Source organism: Aureobasidium subglaciale, assembly GCF_000721755.1.
Source record: "Aureobasidium subglaciale EXF-2481 unplaced genomic scaffold scaffold_30, whole genome shotgun sequence".
NCBI lineage: Eukaryota > Fungi > Ascomycota > Dothideomycetes > Dothideales > Saccotheciaceae > Aureobasidium > Aureobasidium subglaciale.
In genome coordinates this window covers 84738-98381 of record NW_013566965.1, presented here as the reverse complement: position 1 = coordinate 98381, position 13644 = coordinate 84738, and the positions used below count along the sequence as shown (strand labels likewise).

General features: G+C 49.9%; 4 protein-coding genes across 4 annotated transcripts; 3 read left to right on the top strand and 1 right to left on the bottom strand.

Annotated features, from left to right (window-relative positions):
• Window positions 1-341: 341 nt before the first annotated feature.
• Window positions 342-3069, bottom strand: AUEXF2481DRAFT_8602 (uncharacterized protein; the record flags this gene model as incomplete). The annotated part of the gene is made up of 8 exons (XM_013484352.1): window positions 342-2126; window positions 2179-2295; window positions 2343-2596; window positions 2642-2773; window positions 2828-2847; window positions 2901-2910; window positions 2964-3004; window positions 3053-3069. The coding sequence occupies 8 exons, from the start codon at window positions 3067-3069 to the stop codon at window positions 342-344; spliced, it is 2376 nt and encodes a 791-aa protein (XP_013339806.1).
• Window positions 3070-3283: 214 nt separating this feature from the next.
• AUEXF2481DRAFT_44158 (uncharacterized protein) lies at window positions 3284-8551 on the top strand. The gene is made up of 2 exons (XM_013484391.1): window positions 3284-3669; window positions 3724-8551. Exons 1-2 carry the CDS (start codon window positions 3403-3405, stop codon window positions 8317-8319), a joined length of 4863 nt encoding a protein of 1620 aa, XP_013339845.1. The 5' UTR covers window positions 3284-3402; the 3' UTR covers window positions 8320-8551.
• A 138-nt stretch (window positions 8552-8689) lies between these two features.
• Window positions 8690-11975, top strand: AUEXF2481DRAFT_74650 (uncharacterized protein; the record flags this gene model as incomplete). The annotated part of the gene is made up of 7 exons (XM_013484412.1): window positions 8690-8800; window positions 8847-9075; window positions 9129-9209; window positions 9672-9696; window positions 9768-9862; window positions 9918-10965; window positions 11019-11975. Exons 1-7 carry the CDS (start codon window positions 8782-8784, stop codon window positions 11973-11975), a joined length of 2454 nt encoding a protein of 817 aa, XP_013339866.1. The 5' UTR covers window positions 8690-8781.
• Window positions 11976-12473: 498 nt separating this feature from the next.
• On the top strand, window positions 12474-13541 carry AUEXF2481DRAFT_69967 (uncharacterized protein; the record flags this gene model as incomplete). Its single annotated transcript, XM_013484408.1, has 1 exon — window positions 12474-13541. One exon carries the CDS (start codon window positions 12474-12476, stop codon window positions 13539-13541), a length of 1068 nt encoding a protein of 355 aa, XP_013339862.1.
• Between the last annotated feature and the right edge of the window lie 103 nt (window positions 13542-13644).

The window sequence follows — 13644 nt, the reverse complement described above, 5'->3', positions numbered from 1 at the left end:
GAGCTCAGAGCAAATGCATCGAGCTGCTGACTTTTGCATGTCTACAAGAGATGTAGGCAAAAATGGCGACGGCGTTATTACTGGCGTTCTGCTAATTGGGAGAGAGTGTTATTATCCGCTGCTCCACCCCCTTCTGTACACCACCACGTGGGCTCTTGAATGCTAGGCACAGATTTATATCAATCATCTTACGAACCAACCCTCCTTCAAGAAGAGTGTGAATCACAGCTTGGCTGTGAACAATGTGCGTCGAGTGGGCAATGCACTGTAATGTAGATGACATTTTGAGATGAAATGCAGCCTCATCACTCTTGGGCAGAAGATCAAGACCATAACCATCTTCAAGCATCAACTTGCATAATATCATCATCATCCAACCCACCATACTCATCCTCCGCAGCCTGTTGAGCCTCCCTCATAACCTCATCACCCCCAACCCCAGCATTCCTCTCATCCCTAGCCCTTTCCCTGTCCATCTTCTCCCTATGCCGATTCAAATCCTCAATACTCCACGTAGAAACACCTTCCTGCATCTTGGACGGAAATGGCTTACTCATCATTTTCAAAAACCTCTTTGCCGTTGCAACTGCTTGATCGACCGAGAGATTGCTGTCACCTTCGAGTAAGGCAGCGTTGATCCATTTTGGTAGTTGCACTCGCTTTTTGCCGAAACGACGGTCGGCGAGGACCATGATTCCATAATCGTCTTTTCCGCGCAACACACGACCGAGACATTGTGCGGCGTGTCTCATGGCGTCAAAGGACAGGAAGTCATTCTCTCTGATCCTATACGTTTCACGCAAGAACTCGAGGCGAGCCTTGAGAATACGTGATTCGGTGTATTGGAAGGGTACGCCGATGCAGAGCACCGTTCTGCCATAGTGATGGTCGAAATCGATTCCTTCCGATACTTTACCGCGCGCGACACAGAGGAGGATGGCGCCTCTGCCGTTACTGCATGCCGTGCGATAGGTCTCGAGTGCCAGGGACGTTTCTTGACTATCCGGTGTTTCGACGAGGATGAGTTTGTGTTTCCAGACTTGGTCGAGGATACCCATACCTTGCCACATGGAAATAATGCTTTCCATGTACAAATAAGAAGGGAAGAAGACGACGACGCCATCGGGTGTGATTTTTGAGAATTCGATGAGCAGGTTTCCGTAGTTGCGCACGACTCCCGGGTCGTTTCTGATTGTGAAGGAGGAGGAGATGGCACCTTGATCGCTTCCTCTGGTCACAATCATGGGCAAGAAAGAGCGTCGGGCCAGCGTCATGGAGTAAGATTCTTGGACGACTGTGTTGAAGCCTAGCATCTTTGGGTAGATTTCCAGGGGAGAGATTGTACCAGAGGTGATGACTACACTGCTGAAGCGCTCAAAGACGGGCTTGATGGCAATCGCGGCGTCTAGACAGGTAAAGTGAAGGATTGGGTTGGGTACAGTGGCAGTTTCTGATTCGTACGGCTCCAAGATGAGCAGGAAGCCTGTCTCGTATGTTGCGACCAGAGTCGCGAAACTGGCGACTTCTTGTAGTGGTTGGTAGTCCTCGATATTTTGGAGTTCAAGTGTTCGTACCAAAGATGTCAGACGCTCCGCACAGAATCGTAGAGGTTTTCGCTCAATGAAGGTTAACTCCTTGAGATGCTGCAAGAATGATGGCGGTGTCTCCGAGATGACGTGCAGAACTTTCATGCGAGTCTTCAAGTATTCGACAAAACGTTTGAGGAAGGCAACGAAGTGCTCTGCTCTTCTGATGTTGCCCGGTACAGCTTCGCTCAGCAAATCGTCTGGAAGGGCTGGGTTCCTCATGAAGGCACCCTCGTCGTTCGCCTCGTCTGCATCTCGCAGGCCCTGTACCAGTTTTGCGTATTCGTTCTGTAGTTTTGCTGCATCCGTAGTTTTCATCTCGCGGATCTTTTGCTCCAAATTGGCAGCGCCTCTTCCTGCTTTCCGTAATGAGTCTTCAGTAATGTCGATACTCAGCGACTCAATGCAAACATTGTCGATGTTGTGAGCTTCATCGAAAACAACAATACAATCTTTTGAGAGTTCTTTTGACACTCTTTCGGCAATCTTTGGATCTAGCAGATAATGATATGAGTAGATGACGACATTGCAGAAAGGCATCTGGAACTTCGTTAGCAACTGAATCTCTGTGAGACACGATCAAGCAACGTACCATTCGTCGAACTGTGAAATAGGGACACTGCTTTTGCTCTTCGCCGTATTTTAGCACATCGTCGAATGTGAAAACACCCGGAGGTATCAGGTTATGTGGCTCCAAAAGATCCAGATTCTGAAAAGATTAGCAGGTACATTTAACCAGGACGCGTACATCCATACCTCGTGATAGACGCAGAGTTCCACATCTTCACCCTTCTCCTTCTTCTCCTTGACAAATCCTGCTGTGAGTGAACGACATCTGGCATCGACAATAGCACCACTCTTTTCTCTCTTCACTGAAGGGTGCAAGCAGAGGTTCTTGCGTGAAGTGAGGCCCAGTCCACGGAAATCTTCGACATGGCCGAGTTGTTCGGATCGATAGTTCATCAGGGCCTTCAGCTCTGCAAGTGCCTTTTCAATCTCAGACATTGTACCTGATTATATCAGATACTGAGGTATGCAAGGTTGATACAACTCACGTGAGCAGTAAATAAGTTTGCGATGCTCTGGATAATGTTGTTGATATGCCACGATGAGAGACAGCAATGTGACAGTCTTTCCGGTTCCCGAAGGCATCTCCAGGACACAGTGGCCTCCTGCATCCAGAGTGCCTGTGTACAGTGTAAGTGGTCCGTCTCATAGAGTTTGCATATCACAGTGCATACGTTTGAGATCGCACATGTATCTTTTGCAACATATTAGTGGCGATGGTATGATTAAGACAGAAGCTCGGCTTACGCATATTGTTCTGTTTACACAGTCAGTGATTTTGATTAATGGTTTTGCCGCCGATTAACTCACCTGGATAGATCCTGGGGTAGGGGAAGAGAATGGGAAGGTCACTGAAGACTAGTCAGCGGGAGTCCGGGAGAGTGAATGGTGTTACCCACTCGATCAGGAACTTCATTATGGCGGAGTATGCCTCTCTTTGAGGCTGAGAGGTACAGTTGAAGATGGAGGTAGCAGTTTGTATGGCTGACCAAACAGATGAACGAAGGGCTGGCTGAAAGGAGCTAGTCCCAGCGCGAAGCACGGGCCGGTAGGCTAAACGTGAGTGACGTAGATGGATGATTGCTCGAGAGACTTCTGCGTCAGTGAGTCGCGAACTTTTGGTGGCAGAAGCAACTACGACTCATAGTCTTGCCGTGTACTTTTACTACTTTTCTAGTTCCTCGTGATATCACTTGCTCCTACATTCTAATCTCATCGCCGCAGTTTGGACTGTCAGTCTCGAGGCGACATGAAGAAGGCATTCAGGCCTCAAGCAAGCAGCGCGCGCTCCTTTGGAGGCAGCGGCTTTGGTGGGGGTTTTGGTGTATCTTCATCGCCGCTATCCTGGATTGGCGAGCCTCCGGATCTCTCAAACATCTCGGACCCCAATGTAGGAGTCGCATTCAAGAACTTGACCAAGAAGGACAGCACAACAAAGGCAAAGGCTCTTGAGGAACTCCTAGCCTATGTCTCTGCGCCCGGGCAACAGATCGAGGAGCCAGTTTTGGAAGCATGGGTACGTCTCTCTGCTGCGTAGAAGTGAAGTCTGCCTACTGACCGTGCTGCACAGGTCAAACTGTATCCGCGTCTTTCGATAGACAGTGCCCGTCGCGTGCGTCAACTAGCACACAATGTCCTTGGCCATATCGCAACCAAGAGCGGAAAGAGAATGGTGAAACACATGTCCAGAATAGCCGGACCATGGCTGGCTGGTGCGCAAGACAGTGACCGCGCTGCATCAAGAGCTGCTCAGGACGCGCTGAAGCTGGTCTTCAACTCTCCTGAGAAACTGCAGAACCTCAGCAAGGCATTCCAACAGCCGATCCTCGAACATTGCAGAGACGCCCTTCTGAACGAGACCATCCAAACTTTGAGTGACGAACGAAGCGTCAGTCCCGCCGATGCCCAAGCCACCTACTCACGAGTCGTCGCCACGAGCATTGCCGTCATCTCAAATCTTCTCACAGATCTCGCGCCAGAAGAGGTTGCCAAGCAACAGGAAACATATGAGGGAATCATCGGTCAGAGCAACATCTGGAACTTGGCCTCTTACAAGGAAGATGTCGTCGTCAGGAGGTTCATCCATCGCTTCTTGCGCACTTGTCTGGCCAAGCAGAAGGCCGCGGTCGAGGCAAACCTCTCGACCATTAGCGAAGCTTATATCTCAAAGGCCCTTCCCCACGACCAGACTGGATCCTCTTATGACTTCATGCTGGCGCTGGTAGAACTTACGGATGCTCTTCCGCGAGCCTGGACCACAAGCTACACATCCAAGAAGCCTGCAGGCACAAGATTGAGAGGCTGCATTAAGCGCGGCTCCCAGGCTGGACCCGCTGATTTCTGGACCAATGCTTGGCTCCTGTTTAGCAAACTGCCCGCTGAGATCTTGCCCCAAAAATACTCAGAAGCTGAGGAACTGTTGACGGCAGTACATGACGGTGTCTGTCAAAAAGACGATCGCTTCAATGCATCCGCAGCTTGGTTCACCTATTTCAAAGTCCTGGATCTGGTCCAGAATACTGCATCCTTGTCTGACGACGAGCATGAAACTTTGTTGAGTAAGATGGCCATACCAGCCATCGAGCAGTACCTACGACCATCACCTAGCACTGCAAACTGGCAGATCTCAGGTGCTAAGCCTGCTTGGAACGTCTCAAAGGCTGCATTCTGCAAGCGCTTGCCATCCGTGTTGGAGAAAAAGTGGCCCGAGTATGCTGCTCTCTTGGTCGAGGACATCCGAACATCGCTTCCGGAACAAGCCAAAGACTTTGAGAAGTCGCAGGCACATGTTGCTTCTGCTGCAGAAAGATGGGCGCTCCTCCAGTCAGAGCTCCTTCGTGACGAGTACCAGCTTTCGGAAGCCCTACGAACCATCTTCTCTCAATCTGCAAAGGATGTTGTCAATGCGTCTCTCGAAGCGCTCAGAAATCGCAATGGAAAGCCGTATGGCGCCGCTGCAGCGATTGATGAGCTACAGAACCATTGCAAAACTCTGCTTGAAGAAGACCGGGAAACACAAGACATCGTTGCAACTTTTGTTGTACAAGACCTGCCTGGGTTACTGTCGTCCCCTTCCCAGAAACAACTCGTCTCTTTGCTCTATCACTTCCAGACTGATTCTAGATTCGGAGAGGCATGGAACAAGGCTGCAACAGCTCTCGGCAACAGCCAGGATTCTGACGAGAAGCTCAATGCTTTCCGTGACTTGCTCGCCTCACCGAGAGTTAAGCCCGCTGCAGAGCTTGCTGCTCAGAACGGTGAAATTCAGGCCTTCTTACAACGCCAATTCAAGTCTAGCTTAGATACGGGGGCGCAATGGAGCTTCATCTCCAGTATTATCAAGGGCACACCCAGTGTGGCTTCTACTGAGACTGTTGATAGTATGCTGGCCGATCTCACGACTTCGCTGTCGATATTCGGCAAGGCGAACTCTGCTCTGGACGGTCTACAAGAGATCACTAAAAGCAACAAGACTCTCGTCAAAGAGCACATCAAGAAGCCCAGCGGATCACAGCTTTTGCCTAACCTTTTGTTATTGGAAGAGTCTACCGACGAAAGTCTGGCAGCCAAAGCTTCTAGCATCAGCAAGGGTATTGTCACAGAGGCCGATAAGTCTGGTTCTCAAACAATTCTTTTTGATGTCGTCCACCAAAGTCTGAGGGACGTGTCGTCGAGCTCACTGCCAATGCCGCAAGTTCTTGACATGGCTGCTAGTCTCGTCAAGGATGGCGACGTTGATCAGAAGAAGCAAGAAGTTGCCAAGCAAGCTCTGCCCGATCTGGCGGCCTGGAACGCCGCCATCGCGCCTTTCATCGGAACCGCACCTCCAATCGCTCTTGCCATTACCAGTGTTTTGGGAGGAGCAACATACCTCGTAGACCCTGAATCTAGATCCGATGTCTCTAAGATCTCGAGAGACGCCGATGGCCTATCACAAGCTTTGCGCTTCGCCATGTACACCTCGAGAATCTACTCCTCCAGAGCTCTGCTTCAGGCATTAGAGCCCTCGACGCAGACAGAACTGTTTCGGCTCTTCTATCTGACCCATATCCTGCTCACCGAGAGTGTTTCTCTTAAAGCTCAAAATGGCTTGGCTTCATCGAACCCCGAGACCGAGGCTGAGATTGTCGAGTTCATCAATGAAGCCAACAAGCTCATTGGAGATTGCTTCCAACAATACGAGGACGCCTCTGACGCATCATATGCCTTCGTCGGTACAATTGTTGACGACTTTTTCGAGAAGTCCAAGGGCAGCAGTACATCAGCATTCTACCACGCTCAAGCATTAAGTCATGCACTCAGTGACCTTGAGTCTATTCATGGTGGCGGTCACGCCAAAATTCAAGAATACGAAGACAAGACGGTGCAGCTTTACAAGGCCAAGGAAGTCGTTCCCTTCACAGCTTGCGCCAACGGTTTGAAGGAAGCTTTGTCTGATAGCAAGAAACTCGACAGACAGACTAACGAGCTGGTTGCCGATCTCACTGGCTTGGACGCCCTTCACAACCCAGAAAAAGCAATTACTCAACTCGTCATGCTCAATGCTTTGTTTTCTGCTAGCAAGCAAGCTGACAGTGTTGTTGCGAAACAGCGTCTCATCTTCTTGATGAAGCACATCTTGCCCTGGCTCGACAATGATGAGATAGTCACACCTATCAAGGTTGAGACATGTAAAACGTTGCTCTCTGTTCTCCCTGGTGTCAGCGACATCTACGGCGAGCACTGGTCACAGGTTCTGGCATTCATGACTTACACATGGGAGCTAGGCTTCGTTCGTGATGAGATTGCTGACGAGAGTCGCATGGCTTTGGTCTACACCTCTCTTCAACTCTCCTCTACTCTCCGTAGTCTCAAGTCGGGCGAAGAGCCTAACGACGATCTTGTTGACGCCTGGAAGGATAGCTCTGAGGTGGCCTATATGGGGCTGATGAACCTTGTTAGACAAGGTCAAGGTCAGTCTGATGAGCACCATGAGCCCCTAAAGATGCTTTTTCAAGCTTTGGGCATTGAGGTTGCTCAATGGTCGACTGGCCAGGTCGAGGACGAAGCAGAGTTATATCCTCTTCTCTACACTCCTTCGGAGGCCTTGCAGAAGACGGCATTCGATATTCTACATCGTGTTATTCCCGCAGCACAGGAGAAAGTCTCGTTCGACGCAGCGCTTGAAAAGAAAGCAGCGAAGTTGCCTGAGGAGCTGTTGTCACTGCTACTTGCGCCACCCACCTTGGACAGTTTGGCAGATGCATCTTTCCGAACAGGTATCCCTCAAGAGTTGCAAGCATACCTTTACGGTTGGCAACTCGTCTTCGATCACTTTGTCAACTCGAGTTACCAGGTCAAGTCTGATTATGTCGAGGCTCTCCGCGAAGGTGAGTACCTTGGTCATCTGCTGGAGCTGACCTGGGAACTCTTGGGTCATGTACGCGGCCGTCCTATCGACGTGTCGAAGTATGACATTCGCCGCTATGACTATCTCGATCAACAAGGCGATTTCGAGGGTCTGAGCGCAGACAAGCGTATGCACTGGTTGTTGGCTCACTTGTACTACCAAGCCCTCATGCACGTGCCCTCGCTTACAAAGGGACAATTCTTGGCCATCAAGTCGCGACAGACTGGTTTGGCAGTAGAGAGCTGGACAGCAAAATACATCGCTCCACTCATCGTCTCTGCAACTTTGGACTCTGTTCAGCAGTGGGCAGATGCTGTCAAGACAGATCCTGAGTACGAAGGCTGGAGTGTCAAGGTCTCACCACGTAGTCGCGAGGTACAATTCTCGTACCTCGTTGACGAGCAGACTATGTCTATCGTCATTCGTCTGCCCGAGACTTACCCCCTGGCCAGCGCCAGGGTTGAGGGCCTCAACCGTGTTGCTGCCGACGAGCGTAAGTGGCAATCTTGGCTGCGCAACTGCCAAGGTGTCATTCAATTCAGTAATGGAAATCTCATCGATGGATTGACGACCTGGCGCCGCAACGTCACTGGCGCACTCAAAGGACAGTCAGAGTGTGCTATCTGCTACAGTATTATCTCTGGTGATAGACAGCTGCCGAGCAAGCGTTGCAGCACTTGCAAGAATCTGTTCCACAGTTCTTGTCTGTTCAAGTGGTTCAAGACGAGTAACGCAAGTACTTGTCCTCTTTGCAGAAACCCCTTCAACTATGGTTAATTAGGGTGGTTCAAAAAGTTGGGGAAAAAAAGAGAGATGATTGTATATAGAGATGGGAAATGATAATGAATGGACTTCGATGACTATCTGACCGAGAACTGGTTTTCTTCGTACTGAAACTCCATGAGCTCAGTGAAACTGTCCTCCTTGAAGCAGATTGTCGGTGGCAAACGAGATTATGGACGGATGTCAAGAGCAACGTATGTGTTTCAGTTGTGTATATATCAGCAGCTGGTCATGTTGTGCTTTCGGAACTCTTCAACCGACCCGGAGAATCAGTCCGGTGTAGGTATTGCAGCAGTGTCGTTGATTCGGTGACTTCCGACAAGGTTCCAGAGCCGTTCGGAGCGTCTTCACGGATAATCCGTTGCAAAGGAATCTCCGGTAGGTATCGGTATATCTATCTCGCGCTTGCAGTCTTGGAAGTCAACCCACATTTCTCAGAGCAAAGCAAGAAGCAAAATGACCATCGTACACATCGGTACGTGACTTCCGATACTTGTTTTCAACCCACTAATCTTGAACAGTCCTGTTCAAATTCCGTGCCGAAGTGACAAACGAGCACAAGGAGAAGTTTGTGACAGAGCTCAAGAAGCTCAAGTCGTTACCATGTGTCAAGGAGCAACGACTTGTGGTAGGCGGAGCATCGATAACAGATCCGATCGAGCGGAGCAAAGGTTTCCAATTCGCGTTGTTGAGCTTTCACGAGAACCGAGCTGCGCTTGAGGAATATCAGAAATCTAGCGAGCATCACTAGTAAGTCGTAACCACAGGATACTTGCTGAATATGTCTGACACTTAGTGTGAAGTGTTACGAGCACATATATGTTCCCCTACAAGGAGGACTTGATAAGATATGACTTTGAGGTTGATGAATCGGATGAACACCTGCTTGGTTTTCTACCTCTAGCCGCAGCGATAACAAAGTAACGATCTGGACGAGCAGAATGGAAGCATGACTCACAATCAAAGAGATTGGAGCTCAAATCACGTACGTCAGTTGTGTTGTGAGGGATTTGATGGAACCCACATGTAGAAAGACCGGCTGAGTTGCACTTTCGGCTGCAGCGACAAACCAAACGAAACTGTGGTCTTTCCGCTCGCAGCTCTACCAATATCATTGCAAGGAAAACATATGAGAATTTGAGTCGTGTCTCACCTTGGAAACATCACAGATGATTTTACTGGTGTTATGTGGTCATCATGCTTCGATTTAACCCCGCCGACGTTTGTGTGAATGGAACACATCGAAGATGCGGAGATTCCGAGGCTTCCAATCTTGACATCACAACATGAGCTCTCAAGCCACCACAGGCGACAGAGCCATGCGTCGACAGTCTCGGAGGTCTCAGCGTATACGTACAGCCTGTCTTCGCTGTCAACAGCGCAAGATACGCGTAAATATGTCATCGGTGCCTATGTGTTCCCATACTGACTATCTATGATAGTGCGACGCAGCATTACCGAAATGTACTTCGTGTGAAAAATCCGGTAAGGCATGCGAATACCAGGATGGCAGCCTCGTTGATCATCAGACAAGAGCGTAAGTCAGGCATATATATCGTGCTTATGTATGTGCAGCTGAACAAGTAAATCAGGCACTACATACAGCATCTCGAACACCGGGTGAGCTGGCTCGAGACCATCGTCAAGGACAGGTGCCCTGATGTAGATTTGTCGCACGAGCCTGATACCGGGGGCTCTGCCGTGCAAGACACCTCAATATCCGTCCCCAACGATGCATTCTCTCACATCGCTGATGACCACCATGAACTTGACATCGAGCTCGACAATCAAGATGTTCCGCAAGACACATCTATGGCTGCACACGAGGCAGGAACACGTAGTATAGAAGCACGTCGGGGCACCTCGAATAACGCGGATTCAAGCATAGCCCACCAGATAGGCCTCGTGTCGCTTCCCAACGGAGATGACCCGCGTTACATTGGGCCTTCAAGTGGTCACTTCTTCACGCAGCTAATTTGTACGGCCAGTGCATCGACGAAGAACACATCCTCCCTTCGTCTTGGCAGGGGAAATATGACTTTGCAACAAGACAGTTCCTTGGCCGAGAGACTCCTTCGCGGTGTCCAAACACCGCTCCCATCAAGCAAGAACTTGACGAGAGAACTGACCATGAGTTATTTCAAAACAATTCATCAGCACCTGCCGTTCCTACACGAACCATCCCACTTTGATCTGGTAGACGACATGTACGCCTCTACCGACCCCGATCCGGTCGCCGCTTTCCAAGTCTATATGGTACTCGCACTCTCATCCATCATGCTCTCACGTCGCGACAGAGCCGTGCTGCCAAGCGAAGGTTGGTATGCCAAGGCTATGTCGTTCTTCGAAGAGGCTCCACTTGAGAGCTCAACTAGAGGCTTACAATGCCTTTTGCTACTGTATGTCTGGGGTATGCATAGTCCAACGACGAAATTGAACATATGGTATCTCAATTATCAATGCATCGCTATGGTAGTGGATCTTGGTCTGCAGAGAGACATCACATCTTCTATGTCTATACCGCCACTCAAGCAAGAGATGAGAACGCGACTATTCTGGGTTGTTTACAGCTTGGATAGATCGCTGTGTACCATGATGGGTCGACCAATCGGACTTCGAGATGAAGCATGCGATCTGAGAGTAAGTTCTTCCCAATCTTTAAGTTACAATGGGCTGACTGCGGTCATATATAGCTTCCAGCGGATGTTAGTGATACAGACTTGTCTTCGACGAGCATGGTACAAAGATCATCTGGAGGGCCTCCTAGCCATATGAGCTATGCGATACACATGTTCAAGCTAGCCAAGCTCAACTCGGAGATGAAATACATCCTCCACAGCATCTCTCGTGATACGCCGACCTATGCTTACCCAGCGATTCGCTGCATGCAGACATGGCAAAGAGATATGGCAAGTCGTCTCGATCAGTGGGCAACTCACATACCACAGACGCCTGGTCCCAGGGACTATGTGGCCAAGCTTTGTGACATCCGTTACCACGTCTTGAAGACCCTTCTCCTGCGGCCAAGTCCGGGAATACCACATCCTGACTCGGAATGTTTGAAAGGCTGCTACAAGAGTGCTATGGCTGCCGTCAGACTCTACCACGAACTCTACGTCGACAACTTATTGGCCTTCAGCTGGACTTCATATCATTCTATCATGATGAGTACTGTCACAGTATTCTTTTGTATCTGGACCTGTCCGGCCGTCACCCAGGAAGCAAGAATAGATGAGCTCGTATCTGACCTACGCGCGGCGTCGAATATTCTCAGTGCTACAGGCGAACACTGGCCAGGAGCAAAGAGGAGCCGTGACATCTTGGACGAGTTGTCACATAGAACTATCAGTTGGATCATGGATCGTAGAAACCGGAGTGGCGGTGACACAGACCCGCATCTCGACACTATATCAGGCGGCGTGAATAATTCTGAATCCAACGCTCCGTTCAACGCGACAGCACATACAAACACTGCTGAGCTCGAAGCTTTGATGCAACAATACAGTCGCAACTGGACGCCAGGACTCGATCTTTCCCTATCGAATTTGGATACCGCATCGGACCCGAGCGCAGGATTTTGGATGGGGGACATGAACACAGACACATTTCTCCAGGATCTCTTTGATGGGCTGGCTCCTATGTCATTCTAGTACGTGTGACAACCCTGTGGATAGACATAGTTGAGCTGAGGTGAAACAACGTCGTGAGCTCGCCTCAGCACTCGAGTTTTGCAAGGGGTTTCTGGCCTAAGGTACTGTAAATTTTGCAAGATCATCACATGCGATGTCACGGAGACGGGTTCTGTCAACGTTGTATTGGGTACTTGTATCATGGTACGATAGAGACCGAGTGATTGGTCATCTATTGGGAAATGAGACTGTTCTGTAGAGGGACATACTTCCCCAATTTACCCATGTAGAAAAATATGAATGACGGCTCGCCCGGATATTCCGTAGAGCAAACAAGCTGAGCGGGGCGGCTGAGCCGAGAGGAGCCACCAATTTACTGCGCGAGGTGTCCATTAAATTGGCTGTCATCCTCCACCACCAGAACTCTCACCGAATTATCTGATTCATTCAGATCTTGACGTATACCTTTACCTACTCCTGCAGTAAACTACATTTGTATCTACGTTTGACGAACTCACCATGGCTGAATCGGAAGGGGCCCCCAAAATCTTGGTTTCTCATAACAACGCCCACACCTACGTCAAGGCCGTTCTACAAGCCAACAATGTATCTGCACAGGACGCTGCGACGATCGCTTCATGTCTTGTCGCCGCCGATCTTCGAGGCGTTGATACTCACGGTGTAAATCGTATCCCTTCCTACCTCGCCCGCATCCGCCAAGGCGTCCTGGATCCTACCGCTCAACCCACCATCGAGAACAAAACTCCTGTGGTCGCTCAAGTCGACGGAAAAAATGCTTTTGGATTTGTTGCTGCGAGATTGGGCATGCAAAGAGCAATTGAAATGGCGGAAGTGTACGGCATCGGAATGGTCAGTGTGAAGCATAGTAATCATTTCGGCATGAGTGCTTGGTTGGTCCAGCAAGCCCTCGATGCTGGAATGATGAGTCTGGTCTTCACGAATTCGTCACCTGCTTTGCCTGTTTGGGGTGGAAAGGAAAAACTGATGGGCGTTTCTCCGATTGCTTGCGGAGCCCCTAGCTCTGAGCACGATTTTATCCTAGACATGGCGCCTTCGGTGGCTGCTAGAGGGAAGATCTATAAAGCTAAGAGGAGAGGAGAGAAGATCCCAAGAGATTGGGCGTTAGACAAGGACGGAAACAGAACCGACGATCCGGCTGCTGCACTCGAGGGTGTCATGCTGCCCATGGGTGGGCCGAAAGGATCGGCTCTGTCCATCATGATGGACGTGTTCTCGGGAGTTCTGTCTGGGTCAGCATTTGCCGGGCATGTCACTAATCCTTATGATCCTTCGAAGCCTGCGGACGTAGGACACTTCCTTATCGCTCTGAAGCCTGACCTATTCCTCAGCTCTGACGACTTCAAGCAGAGAATGGAGTATCTGTACAATCGGGTGGTCGGTTCGGAGAAGATGGCAGGTGTAGACAGAATCTACTTCCCTGGCGAGATCGAGCAACTCATGGAGGCAGAAAGAAGAGAGTCTGGCATACCATATGTAGAAGCGGAGATTGAGGCCTTGAACGAGGAGGCGAGGAGAGTCGGCGCGCCAGAGTTGGTCACTGCGTGAAGCGTGAGAGCATGCAAATAGAAGAGATGACATATGGATATGAGAAGATAGCGAAAAGCAAACACTACTAACGCCGGCACACTATGAAACCAAAACTCCTGCA

Bases quoted from the DNA above. Each gene is read 5' to 3' on its own strand.
- AUEXF2481DRAFT_44158 (XM_013484391.1), top strand. From the start codon at position 3,403: ATGAAGAAGGCATTCAGGCCTCAAGCAAGCAGCGCGCGCTCCTTTGGA. The intron at 3,670-3,723 runs GTACGTCTCTCT...CGTGCTGCACAG, and splicing joins AGCCAGTTTTGGAAGCATGG to GTCAAACTGTATCCGCGTCT.